General features: G+C 50.4%; 1 protein-coding gene across 1 annotated transcript; it reads left to right on the forward strand.

The window, feature by feature from the left end:
• The first annotated feature begins 5,157 nt into the window (after positions 1 to 5,157).
• On the forward strand, positions 5,158 to 10,579 carry LOC135083189 (uncharacterized). Its single transcript, XM_063977925.1, has 2 exons — positions 5,158 to 7,401; positions 7,445 to 10,579. The coding sequence occupies exons 1-2, from the start codon at positions 5,158 to 5,160 to the stop codon at positions 10,577 to 10,579; spliced, it is 5,379 nt and encodes a 1,792-aa protein (XP_063833995.1).
• Positions 10,580 to 13,621: the final 3,042 nt, after the last annotated feature.

The raw sequence follows: 13,621 nt of genomic DNA on the forward strand, positions 1-13,621 counted from the left end.
ATGAGTCTATTAATCTAATAATTAAAAAAGCCTCCTCTCTTATATTTTATATTTTAAATTGCAGCGCCCAACAGGGTCCATAATTAACTGTATTATCACACTGTAACACCTATATTACCTACTATTATGGAAGCAATAAACATATTGAGTATTGAGTATTGAGTATTGAATTTGTGCAATACAAATTGATAATAATCTTTAAAAAAAATGTAATCGGGAGGTATGTCATCAGGCAAATCAACAATGTAAAATGTTTATTAGGTAATAAATCAAACTTATAACACCCCGTCGTTTTTTCGTCGGTTGAAAAGGTCTAAGATTTGTTAATAGGTAATTAAAAACTGGCACATCAACCAATACATCTGGGGGCACGGCAGTGCCCCCACCAAGTCGAGCAAAAAAGCGGCACGGCCGTACCATCCTTTTCTCGAAGCAATTCAGGCCATTTTCGACCGCCTGTAACTTCGTTGTGGATAAAACTAGAAGGCTGAATTTTCATTAGCTATGCAGGCATTGTAAAGACACGGTATATTTAAAATTTCATTCAATTTGAACCAGTAGTTTAAGAATTATAACGGGTCAAAGTTACTTAATTTTGTCACTCACTGACTCACTGACTGACTCACCGATCATCAAAATTCTAAGGCACTTCTAGCAGACCTAGAAGCTTCAAATTTGGAATATAAGTAGTGTTTGGTGTATGAATCAAGGAAAAACTAAAATATTTGGGGGCACGGTAGTGCAACCGCCAAGTCGAGTAAAATTTTTCAATTTCGGTCCAGTTTTCTAGATATGTACATAACTGCTGTCTACAAAATACAAAAAGAAATGAGATCCCATCAAAAACAATACTAGTCAAAAAAACCAAGTCTCGCAACTCAGTTGTTCTACGGTAAAAAGTTGTGAGATCCATGTAATACCAAGTCCAGGCCAGGAAATCTTTAACGTTTTACATAAATATATTGACTTGGCCATCGCATGAAAACACGAGTAAATTAAATTATTTAGTGCGATGGCCAAGTCAATAATTTATGTAAAACATTAAAGATTTCCTGGCCTGGACTTGGTATTACATGGATCTCCTAACTTTTTACCGTAGAACAACTGAGTTGCGAGACTTGGTTTTTTTGACAAGTATTGCTTTTGATGGGATACATTTGTCACCAACCCCTACTCTTCCCGCGGGTATCGTAAGAGGCGACTAAGGGACTACACATCAAACAGAGAACGGGCAGCAGCGCTCTCTGAAAAACATCAATCTTTTAAACTGCGATCTCCAACCCGCCTGCCAAGCGTGGGGATTATGGCAAAACCCTCCACTATAGTGGAGGAGGCTCATAGTCCAGCAGTGGACTGTAAAGGGATGTTGATGTTGATGATGATGACATCAACCAAACAATCATAAAATCGTTTGATTATGTACGTACTAAGTTTTGCAATAAAATCAAGTCTAGCCTGATGTCCTGGTGATTTCCACAAAGGCCGGTTGATAGTGGGCTGCATCAAGCGCCTTCCTGCTACCTTTTTGAGGTCGTCGGTCCACCTTGTGAGTGAACTGTACTTATCCGTAATATTTGTTGCAAAAGCACATTTATGTTCTTCAATTAGATACCTATGTAACTGTGTTTAACTTGATTTCTCTCGTCTGTACGTACGTACGTCTAGATCCTAGCTTAAATGCTATAACACTCACAAACCGCATTATCGAAGTGCTAATGCTAGTCTATGTAAGACATTTGATACTATTGAATGTGTTTAAGCTAGAAGTGTCTCGTTGCACCTAACTACTAGTCTCGAACATAATTAGGGACTTACTAAGTAGTTAGCGAGCAAGAGGGTTCGGTTTAGTTCACAGCTCCTTGATGAGCTAAGTCGCTCTTTCAGTGAGTAGCTACCTACTTTGAATTCATTAGGTAGTTCATCATCATTATTTAGCACAGGACGTCCACTGCTGAACATAGGCCTCCCCCAATGACTTCCACTCATCACCCGGTTGGTAGCGGCCTGCATCCAGCGCCTTCCTGCTACCTTCCTATGACTGCTCCTGTATCATAAAAAAAACCTTTATGCGTTCGTCGGTCCACCTTGTGGGTGGACATCCCACGTTGAGTTTTCCGGTACGTGGCCGCCACTCCAGAATTTTGTTGTCCCATCCGCCGTCAGTTTCGCGTACTACGAGTATGTACTCTGCACATTAACTAATTTAGTTTGCGGATCTCCACATTTCTGATTCGACCTCGTAAAGAAACACTGAGCATAGCCTTTTCCTTATGTAGTTTGATTTAAGTAATTATGAATTATTTTAACAAAAAAGTGGCACTGAACTGACTGCAAACTGTTCGTTAATTCCTTTTTGATTATCCCAAAACACAAAAGCTTAAAAACTGCTAAAACAAACAAAATTAAACTTTGCTAAATCCACCGCTGCAACAACAAAAATGCTTGTGGTAAGCACTGCACGTTTTTTGTTAGCAAACACACACAGCAACAAGTTGTGGTTAAAATTACACCAGGCGCTTCAGTGAAAGTTAGAAGACTGTAGCATAGCGCGCGTCGATTTAGTATGAAAATAATTAATTCCGGTACTTAACTTTGGTAACAAACTGTTTTACAGTTACACAGGTGAAACAACAAAGGTCATAATTTTTGTTTTAAAATAACAACATAACCAAAAGTCATAGAGAAGTTAAATTAAATTAAAAATATGAAAAAAAAAATTCTTTACATTTAAATCGATTAAAAAGTAACTGATTCTGAGTTGCTCCTAAAAATTTAGATACTGATTGTAAGGTCACCTGTATATCGCGTTTTGGACCCGTTGCTTTCAATTTAACATGTAATGAAGTGAACGTGTATTAATCTGAAGAGTTTGTTTGTTTGTTTGTTTACTTGAACTCGCTAATCTCAGGGACTACCGGTCCGATTTGAAAAATTCTTTCAGTGTTAGATAGCCCATTTATCGAAGAAGGCTATAGGCTATATACCATCACGCTACGAGTAATATATGCAGAGCAAACATTAAAAATTGTTAAACGGGTTTTCACGCGTACGAAGTCGCGGGCACAGCTAGTCTTTCAATATAGATCTCTGATGTCACATTATCATTATTAATCTGTGGCTTTTCTTCCCCATGTTGTCCCATATCGCTAACGCCATGTAAGCTGATTAGCAAGCATAATGTCACACTACAGAAGATTATAGATAATCACTCCAATCAAGTGCCTAATTGATATTGAAGCAACGGGCTGTGTGTTCCGGCGATAATTATGTACCTATTAAGTGATATAGAGTAGGTATTTATTACCATAGACAAATATTCAGTAGCGTATACAGGGTGTTAGGTAAATGGGTATATGAGCCGACACTAGCCCATGTAACATGGTCATATAAATGGTATGGTGAAGTGGTGAAGTCTCGCTGACGGTTGACCGTTACAAAAACACCCTCCCGTGCCGCTCCATACCTCAGGAACTGATTGAGTTAATAAAGCGATTAATCTATCTAAATATAACTCAAAGGTTAAGGACTGACTTACTGACTGACTGACTGACTGACTGACATAGTGATCTATCAACGCACAGCCCAAACCACTGTACGGATCGGGCTGAAATTTGGCATGCAGGTAAAGCCCGGTCCGTGAGCACGTAGAATTTTGTCCAATGACCCCTAGCTACCCATCCTTATCGCTCGCGCATAATTATATTGCTGTCGCGACTGTGCGACGCGCGCCCGCCGTGAGCGTGCGAGCGCGATAGCAACATAATTACGCGCGAGCGATAAGGATGGGTAGCTAGGGATCATTGGACCAAATTCTACGTGCTTACGGACCAGACTATAGATGTTATGACGTAGGTATCCGCTAAAAAAGGATTTTACGATCCACGCGTACGAAGTCGCAGGCGGCCGCTAGTTTGATAATAAGGATGATTTTTCACACAAAAATACTAGCCTGACATTATTATGTGGTGTAGTTTGTCGGACTGACACGGACGAAAATATTGTGCAAATGTGGGTGGGTGAAGAAAATTCATCGCGCCGGAGCAGACGACGCCGTATCTCTTCATTCTGCCCGCGACCATGACTCGTGCAACCGAGTTGAAACGTCGGGAGGGTAAATATTTAACCTTTATAAAAGTGTTTTGTTGCAAAATCCCGTAACGGTGATAATTTGAAGTTATCAGCGACCACATAGCTACAGTTTCATCATGAAAGCAACGGGTCTGAGGTATGTTTAGTAGTCAGTTTTAAAAGATCTTTTAATTTGCTATCGAAGAAAACAACGAGCTTTTTATAGTATACAAGTGGCCGCCCGCGACTTCGTACGCGTAACCCCGTTTTTTTTTTACTTTTTTTTCCTTTTATTCTATCTGCGATCAGCCATCAGCCTTTATCAGATTGGATTGAATTGGTAATAATGACAGTTCCGGCTCTGCACATCTCATGATGTGTCACCTTGATTCCTTTACAATAACTCTTCAGATTGATGCTATTCGGTTTCTCCTGAGCCTGAATGTAGAGTTCTCAGAATTTAGAAGGGATGCAGCAAGTACATTTTCATGACGCTGAAGTCTTTGTTTGTAAGCTTTACAGGATTTTTCTACAACCTCTTTGACGTTTGATATCTCCAGTGTGCTTACCATGAGTTTACGTTACGTGTGCTCGCTAGCGACTGCGTAAAAAAATTACATTAATTGTATGACATATTGTGCAGCGCCCCTAGCGGCTACTTTCAAGAAACAAAATCTCCATAAAGATTTTTGACGTATTCGCTAGCGAGCACACCTAACGTAAACTCATGGTAGGTACACAGGTATTGGGGTGCGGTGGTGAGGGACCTCCCCGTGGTGCACCCCGGGCAACGGCCGCGTGTTCTGTCACGCGGGCGGCTGACTTCTCACCGGCGCGGCAGGTTGCGTCAACTCGGCGGGCCTGTCGGGCAACCCGTAACCCCCCAACGGAGGGGGGCCGGGGGCCCCGGCTACGGAAGTCGGGGCCAAGACAAGGAAAAGTCTTTAAAACCCTCAAATGCCAAGGTCTGGGGGGGGGCCGAGGAGCAGTGTCGGGTATTATTAGCTCGACACGGTCGGTGGAGTATCACCGGCCGTTACCCCTCCCGGGAGTGAGGGGGGGCAGCTGCGCCCGCAAGCAGTTTGAAAAATGAATAGTGTCAAAACGGATAAAACTACCCGGGCGGGTCCCAGCCATGCTGGGGAATCCCGTGGCCGCTCACAAGGCGGTCGGCCCTGTGTATACGGGGGGGCCAACACTATTCCGCGGTCTCGACCGCGCCACGACGACAAATGCAAACCCACAACGGACTCGAATTCGCTCTACGATACGGAACATGACGAACAGGAGGTGGAGGCCTGTGCCCCGAAGGTACACGCCGAAACCAGCGACCACAGCAAGAAAATGACGGACTCTGAACTGGGGTCGGAGGCTTCTGCAACCTCTGCGTTGCCGGATAAGAAGGTTCGACCCAAACCAACACGCAAGCGCCGGAAAGAGATTGCCTCTCTGCATGAGAACTCTTCTCTTTCGGAGGAGGAAGTGGCCCCAGCGCCTAAATTCAGCACTGCCCGCCGCGGTAAGAAGGTCGGCAGTGGCCAGCGGGCGGACTATTATAGGAGAGTGGAGGAGCTGGAGGAGCTCGACTTTAATGCCGACCTCGATAGGAGGGCCAAAGCCAGTCTGGTCCGCCGAGAAAGGAGTCAGGCGGGTTCAATCTCGCCGAACCTTGAAGATCCCAAGTCCAAGGTGGACTATGAGAGGCTGGACCTGGAGCAGCTGAGGGCTCGCGGGGGACTGTTTGTCTCCGAGATCGCCCGCGTCTCTCAGGCATCCGGACGTTTACAGGGTCCTCTGAAAGGAGCCCTCAACAGGTCAGCGGATAACCTCGCCGGCATCCTCGACCAGCTGGCAGCCCGCTCCGAGACGGAGGAAAACCGCCGGCTGAGGATCGACAACGCCAACTTGAGGCGAGAAATGGAAAGTCTCCATGTGGAGATCCGCGCCCTTAAGCGCGAGATGGCGGAGCTGACTGCCAATGTCGGCAAAAGGAATGTGATGCCCCCGCCGGCGGTCCCGTCAACTCACGAGGACGACATGGAGGCCCAGACCCACGAGGACGAGATGGAGGCCCAGGCTCCCGCGAGAGACCCTCTCCCCCAGGGCGCATTATGCGCCCAATCTATAGAGGAGCTCCTGCAGATGGCCTGCCAAAGAGCTATAGACTCGGCGGCCAAGCTCATAGACGCCAGACTCGGAGATCTGGAGAGCCGTTTGCCGCCCCAGAGGACCCTCCGCCCCCCACTAGCGTCTGACTCAAGAACTGCCTCGGCCCCTACGGCAAGCTCAGCCCCTGCAGCAGGGCCAACCCCTGGACCGAAGCGGAAGCGCACGGCGGCTAGGCCGCCGCCCCCATCCCAGCCGGAGCCGGTGGCTTCCAGCCAGGAGGTCAGGGCGACGACCTCGACTGCCCCACCAGCGGAGACATGGGCCACCGTGACGCGGCGGGGGAAAAAGGGAAAACCCCGGTCTGCGGCAGCTTCCCAGCCGGCCCCTGCGCCCAAGACGGCCCCGACGGCACCCAAACCTAAGCCGAAGGTGAAGTTAACCCCTCCCCGCAGCGCAGCCATTGTTGTGACGCTGCAACCTGAGGCGGAGAAGAGAGGGGCAACTTATAAGAAGGTGCTCACCAAGGCCAAGGCTGCAGTGGACCTAGCTGAGCTGGGAATCCCGAACATTAAGGTCACTGACTCGGCGACCGGAGCTCGCCTAATTGAGGTTCCAGGCGCCGAGTCCAAGGACAAGGCAGACAAGCTGGCCATTCAGCTGAGGGCGGCTCTCGGTGGCGACGTAATCGTCACCAGGCCTGAAAAGCGCGCAGACATGCGCATTATCGGCCTGGACGAATCAGTCACCAGAGAGGAGGTTGCCGAAGCGGTGGCCAGCAGGACGGGCTGCTCTCAGGAGGCAGTGAGAGTGGGGGAGATTCGGCGCAGCACCCGTGGTGAGGGAACTACCACGATTAGCTGCCCAGTCGTAGCGGCCAAAGCCCTGTCGGAGGCCGGTCGCCTTCTTGTGGGCTGGTCCTCGGCCCGTGTACAGGTTCTGGATCCTCGCCCGATGCGGTGCTTCAAGTGCATGGGCCTTGGACACACCCGGCAGCTGTGCCCCTCTACAGTGGACCGAAGCGGCCTATGCTTCCGGTGCGGCAATCCGGGACATAAGGCTGCGGATTGTGACGGTCAGGCGCACTGCGCTGTCTGTGCCGAGGCCGGTTGCGACATCAGCCACCACATGGGGGGAAGAAATTGCAAACCCCCCCAGAAAAGAGGGAAAGCAGTTCCGAGGGTCTCAACCCCCTTGATAGAGGAGCACCACGAGCGGTGCGAGGAGGCAGACATGACCGATGAGTAGTCGTCAAATCTGCCTCCTCCAGGCGAACCTCAACCACGCTGCTGGGGCGCAGGATCTCTTTCTACAATCCCTGGCAGCGTGGAACATTGACGTGGCGGTGGCCTCGGAGCCGTACTGGGTTCCCCCGCAACCGCATTGGGTAGGCGACGCCGCAGGGGATGTGGCAATCATATGCCGGAATGGGCCCGCCACTACTCCTCTTAATCTGAGAGACCGCGGCCCTGGTTTTGTGACGGCCCAATGGGGGAGATACGCGATTGTCGGCGTTTATTTCTCCCCCAACAAGCCCCTGTCGGCCTTCGAGACTTTTCTCGGCGTCTTGGGTCCCGCGATTCGTCGGCTGGCGCCGCTCCAGGTCATCCTCATGGGCGACCTGAATGCGAAATCGCGTATGTGGGGCGGGAACTTCACCGATGTGAGAGGTAGGGCCCTCGAGGACTGGGTGGCCGAACTAGGGCTGTCCGTTCTGAACACCGGGACAGCCCATACCTGCGTCAGGGCACAGGGTGGCTCAAGGGTGGATGTGTCTTTCGCCACCCCTGCGGTCGCCCAACGCGTCGTCAACTGGCGGGTGATGGAGGAGGAGACTCTCTCGGACCATCTCTACATCCGGTTCGAGGTCTCTCCCTCCACCACTCCCCGAGCGCCTCGTCGTACTGGCCACTCGGCCTTTCCTAGGTGGGCCACAACCAAGCTGGACAAAGAAAAGGCCGAAGAGGCGGCCATTGTCCAGGCCTGGTGCAGCAAGGGGAGTCCTCATCCCTCCGATGCCGACGCCGGTGCCGCCTGTCTCCGAGCGGCATTGACTCAGACGTGCGATGCGGCAATGCCGAGAGCCCAACGCACTGGCAACAGACGGCAGGTTTACTGGTGGTCTCAGGAAATAGCGGACCTCCGGGCCACCAGTAACGCGGCAAGGAGGGCCTATTTGCGCCACCGTCGTCGCGCAACACGGGACCCGGTGGAGGAGGAGCGCCTGCGCGTGGCCTACAAGGAGGCCAAGAGGACGCTCCAGGTGGCCATCATGGAGGCTAAGGCGGCAGCCCACAACGAAATGCTGGAGGAGCTCGACGGTGATCCGTGGGGGCGGCCATATCGCGCAGCGCGGAATAAGCTGCGCGGACAGTCGGCGCCAGTCGCGGAGACCATAGAGCCAGACCTCCTGCGGCGGGTGCTGGGGTCCCTGTTTCCCCAACAAGGGGACTTCCGTGCCCCGGCTCCTGTCCGCAGCCGTAGAGCCCAATCACCGGAGCCTCCAACCCCCCCGGTGTCAATGGTAGAGGTTGGTGTCGCCCTCGACCGACTCCACGGCAGCAGGAAGGCCCCAGGCCCAGATGGGGTCCCAGGGAAGATCCTCCGCCTGTTCATGCAGGTGGAAGAAAATGAGGACCGTCTTCGGGAACTCTTTGACCTGGTGTTCAGAACCAGTCAGTTCCCGAAGATCTGGAAGGATGGCCGGCTATGCCTGCTGAGAAAGGAGGGTCGGCCGCCCGACTCCCCCTCTGCGTACAGGCCCATCGTGCTGCTCGATGAGGCGGGGAAGGTCCTCGAAAGGATCATCGTTTCCCGCCTCACCAAGCACCTGAATGACGTGGGCCCCAACCTGTCGGAGCGGCAGTTCGGCTTCAGGGCGGGGCGCTCTACACTTGACGCCTTGTCCGCCCTGAAGTCAAAAACAGAGGAGGCTGTATCCCGCGGCGAAAGGGCACTGGCGGTGTCGCTGGACATCGCCAACGCCTTCAATAGTCTGCCCTTTGACACGATAGTGTCGGCGCTTCATTATCACGGAGTGCCGGCCTATCTCATCAGGATAGTGGCGGACTACCTGCGGGACCGACAGGTCAGTCTTGTTGGCGCGGATGGGGAGCTGGTCCAGCAGCGGATTTTCCGCGGGGTCCCCCAGGGCTCGGCCTTAGGGCCGACTCTTTGGAACATTGCCTACGACAGTGTGTTGCGGTGCAGGCTCCTTAGAGGGACGAGCCTGCTTTGTTACGCCGACGACACACTTGTCGTGGCCACAGGAAGGGCCCTGCCGGAACTCTGCCTGCGGATAGAGGCGGCCACCGAAATGGTTGTAGCCCGTATCAGGGCGGCGGGCCTGGAAGTGGCCCCCCATAAGACCGAGGCCCTAATGTTTCACGGGCCTCGGAAGGGACCGCCACCAGGTGCCCACCTCAATATAGAGGGTGTCCGTGTGCGGATAGGGGGCCAGATGAAGTATCTGGGCCTAGTGTTGGACGGGCGGTGGAACTTCCACGCCCATTTCGAGGGCCTGGCCCCCAAACTTACAGGGGCGGCAGCTGCATTGGGCAGACTGCTGCCTAACACGCGGGGCCCCAGCGTGAGCTGTCGCAAACTCTACGCTGGGGTTATAAAGAGCATGGCCCTATACGGGGCTCCCATATGGGTGGGTTCTCTCGACAGAGAGAACCGTGCCGCTCTGCGGCGCCCGCAGCGCACCATCGCTTTGCGGGCGATAAGAGGGTACCGTACCGTATCACACGGTGCGGCGTGCGTTTTGGCCGGGCTCCCCCCATGGGAACTCGAAGCAGAGGTCCTCGACGTGGTCTACCAATTCAGAACGTCGAGGCGCGAGGCAGGGGAGCGCCCGGCATACGAGGAGGTGGAGCGCGTCCGCGAGCTTGCCCGAGAGGAGCTTCTGCGGCGCTGGGAGCGGGAGTTGGTAGACTGCCGCTATGGCGTGAGAACCATAGAGGCGATCCGCCCGGTCCTGGACCAGTGGGTGCATCGGAGGCACGGCTTCCTCACCTATCGTCTGGTGCAGGTGCTAACTGGACACGGATGCTTCGGTTGGTACCTGCATCTGATCGGTAGAGAGCCGAGCCCTGAATGTCACGAGTGCGGCGCTGCGGAAGATACGGCTCAGCACACCCTTGAGGTGTGCCCAGCATGGGTCCAGCAGCGCCGGGCTCTGACTGCGGTGACTGGTCCGGACCTCGCGCTCCCCAGCGTCGTGGTTGCGATGCTCCTGGGCGAGAGCGCGTGGGACGCCATGGTCTCCTTCTGCGAAGAGGTGATGCTGCAGAAGGAGACCGCGGAACGGGCTAGGGAAGTAGATCCCGAAGCCCACGCGCTCCGGCGCAGACGGCCGGGGGGAAGAAGGAGGAGATTCGCTCGCCTCCTTCCGCCTCCCTAGGTGAGACCAGTGGGTGTTAGGCCGGGGGGCCCATCACCCACATTGCACGGTCCCACCCTGTCTGGGGGGTCTGCCAGTGTACCGGCAGACCCCCTCTTTAGCGCGGGAGGCCCGGCAAAGGCTGGGCCATGCGTCGGCACGGCGTGGTCTGAATCTGTAGGACCCCACGTCGTGCCAGTAAAACGCAGAGGGTGCACCGCAGGTTTTTAGTGGGTATACTTGTCGGGTGACAGCCGCTATTGCTGCCACCCGACAAGAGAGTCCCACATAACCCGTCGCTTCCCCCGAGGCGGCGGGTATACGCAAAGTATTTTCCTGCGCAAAAAAAAAAAAAAAAAAAAAAAGGTACACAGGTATTGAGATTTCGTGATGAGTGAGCGAGCCAGTGACTTTTCGGTTTTTTATAGGTAAATATAGATAGATAGAAGGTAAAATTGACCTTACTGTGTAAAAAAGTTAGCAAATATTTTATTATACGTATTTCCGAGAAGACAGAGCCTTTGAAACAACTGATATTATTCTGAGAATCTACTCTATACGAGTCTCTTATCCAAAATCCAAATATTTTGTTCCGCGAAAATTAACTTTTCTTCTTGACTGTTACGAAACATTTATTTTAGTCTTAAAAGATCAAAGAAGGCTTTGTTTGATAAATTCAATATTTAGACGTATTTTCATAGCATCATTTTTTTAAGAATGTTGGTCCAATGCATAACTTGACGCATCATGAAGATTGTCCCAAACTTCATGATGTACACAACATTCTTATCTATGTTGAGAGTATGCCCTGAAAAACTCTCAGTTTTTTTATAAAATGACGTAGGTCTGGCGTTCAAGAGGTTCATACATTCTGTTTACATGTAGTCGCGCGTTTTCCTATGAGCCACGATCGCGCGATTCGAAACGCGCGAGTAATAACACGCGAGTAGAAACGCGTCATCTGGACCAGCTCAATACAACGAATAAGGTCTACTCCATAACCCAACCACTGTGGTGGCAAGTGCTACAAAACTCCGAGAAAAGTTACATCAAAGGTCCAAGCCAATCTTGGAAAGTTTTAATTCCACTTTTTCTGCGTCACGGCGTTATCATGTGTCCGACTAAAGCCGTAGGGTTGGGAACTACGGTCTCTACGGATATTCAGTATCCGTACACTCAACGTATACGTACGTACTAATATGGAGAGGGCTATACTCGGTGTTTCTTTTCGAGATCGAATCAGAAATCAGGAGATCCGTAAACGAACTAAAGTTGCTGACATAGCCCAACGGATTAGCAAGCTCAAGTGGCAATGGGCAGGGCATATAGTACGCAGAACTGACGGCCGATAGGGCAGCAAGGTTCTGGAGTGGAGGCCGCGTACCTACTGGAAAACGCAGCGTGGGACGTCCACCCACAAGGTGGACCGACGACATCATAAAGGTAGCAGGAAAGCGCTGAACGCAGGCCGCTACCAACCGGGCAACATGGAAACCATTGCGGAAGGTCTATGTTCAGCAGTGGACGTCCTATGGCTGAGATGATGATGATGATGATGACACTGAACGTACTTTCTCCCCATGTCATCTGGGTATTGTGGGTAGTATAGGCCAAAACGGAACTATTCCCACCTCTCGTTCCCACCACTGCAACTCCTGTGTAGCCAGGATCTACAGCTTGACCGCCGATAAAAACCCAACCAGTAAGTGTCACGTTTGTCCCGGGGGAAAGTTAAACTGTCATTGGACCCGCAACGAAATTAACCAAAACATAAGAGGAGTTTGAAGTTAAGGTTTGAGATTATAGGATGTTTTCCCTCTGGTAAATTAGAGAGACGTGCTCCGATATGATGATAAGTCAATAAGTACTAAGTGTTTCATCATCATCATCATTTCAGACATAGGAAGTCCACTACTGAGCATCGAACTCCCTCCCTTTTTAACCCTAATAACAATGAAAAAAGGTTTACTTTCAAAGTTATGTAGTAATGTAATGACAAGCGAGGCTGACTACTCGTAGTAGGTATATTCCTAATTACATACTTTACATAATTGACAATGCTTGTTTGAAATTGAATGTACAACTCAAAGTGAAAGCCCTATATGGGATTACACATGTCGCCTCAACATATGATATTGATATGCCTGTTTCACACATTATAATTAATTTCATTACTTCTAATTGATGAATGTTGAATTGGATATAATTAGATACAGAATGTGTATGCCAGTAAGCCTCCCAGTCGGTAGACTGACGATCTGGTGAAGGTCGCGTAAAGCACGTGGATGCGGGGAGCGCAGGACCGGTCATTGTGGAAATTGTTAGAAGGCTTTTGTCCAGTAAGGGACGTCCTTTGGCTGAAATGATTTGATGATGATGATTTGTACGACCTTTTGTAAAGCAAACTCTAATAACTTATTTTTACTTTTATTAGAAGGTATAAATATTTTGTAGAAATAACACTGTTGTCTATCTATTGCTTAGTTCGGGACTAGTAGAGGCGCAGTGTAAAATGTCCAAGGATTATTTTTTAAAGTTCATGAAAAAGTCCACCGACCGACAGATTATTTGTTATTACCTAATATTATGATAGCCGAACGGTGAAGGGGTCGGACTGGCTTACTCGCATTCTAAGGAACGCGGGTTCGAACCCCGCTGACGCTTGACTATTGTGGTGAGCCCACACGTGACACAAGCATTTAGGGCCCTCACCCACGGCGACTTTTTGTAGCGATGCAGTCGCGCTGCTGTAGCGCGTTAGTAGCGCGTTGGCATCACTTCTGTAGTGCGTTGCAAATGCGACTAACGCGCGTTAGTAGCGATGCTGTCGTTCGTTTACGAAACGCGCGACAAATAGTCGCCGTGGGCGAGGGCCCTTAGCAAAGCACGAGGTAACGGGACTATTAGTATTTTTTACAAAAACAAATGTCTAATAATATCAACCTTGTCATAAAATGACAATTTTATTATGAATAATAATTTACATTCAAATAGGCAAAGGAGGCATATTTTTCTGTAATTATTTTTCACAAGTTTACAATAGAATTTTACCTATGTACCTAT

The sequence above is a fragment of the Ostrinia nubilalis genome, chromosome 23 (genome assembly GCF_963855985.1).
Source record: "Ostrinia nubilalis chromosome 23, ilOstNubi1.1, whole genome shotgun sequence".
In the NCBI taxonomy this organism is placed as follows: domain Eukaryota; kingdom Metazoa; phylum Arthropoda; class Insecta; order Lepidoptera; family Crambidae; genus Ostrinia; species Ostrinia nubilalis.

Bases quoted from the DNA above. Each gene is read 5' to 3' on its own strand.
- LOC135083189 (XM_063977925.1), top strand. From the start codon at position 5,158: ATGAATAGTGTCAAAACGGATAAAACTACCCGGGCGGGTCCCAGCCAT. The intron at 7,402-7,444 runs GCAGACATGACC...TGCCTCCTCCAG, and splicing joins ACCACGAGCGGTGCGAGGAG to GCGAACCTCAACCACGCTGC.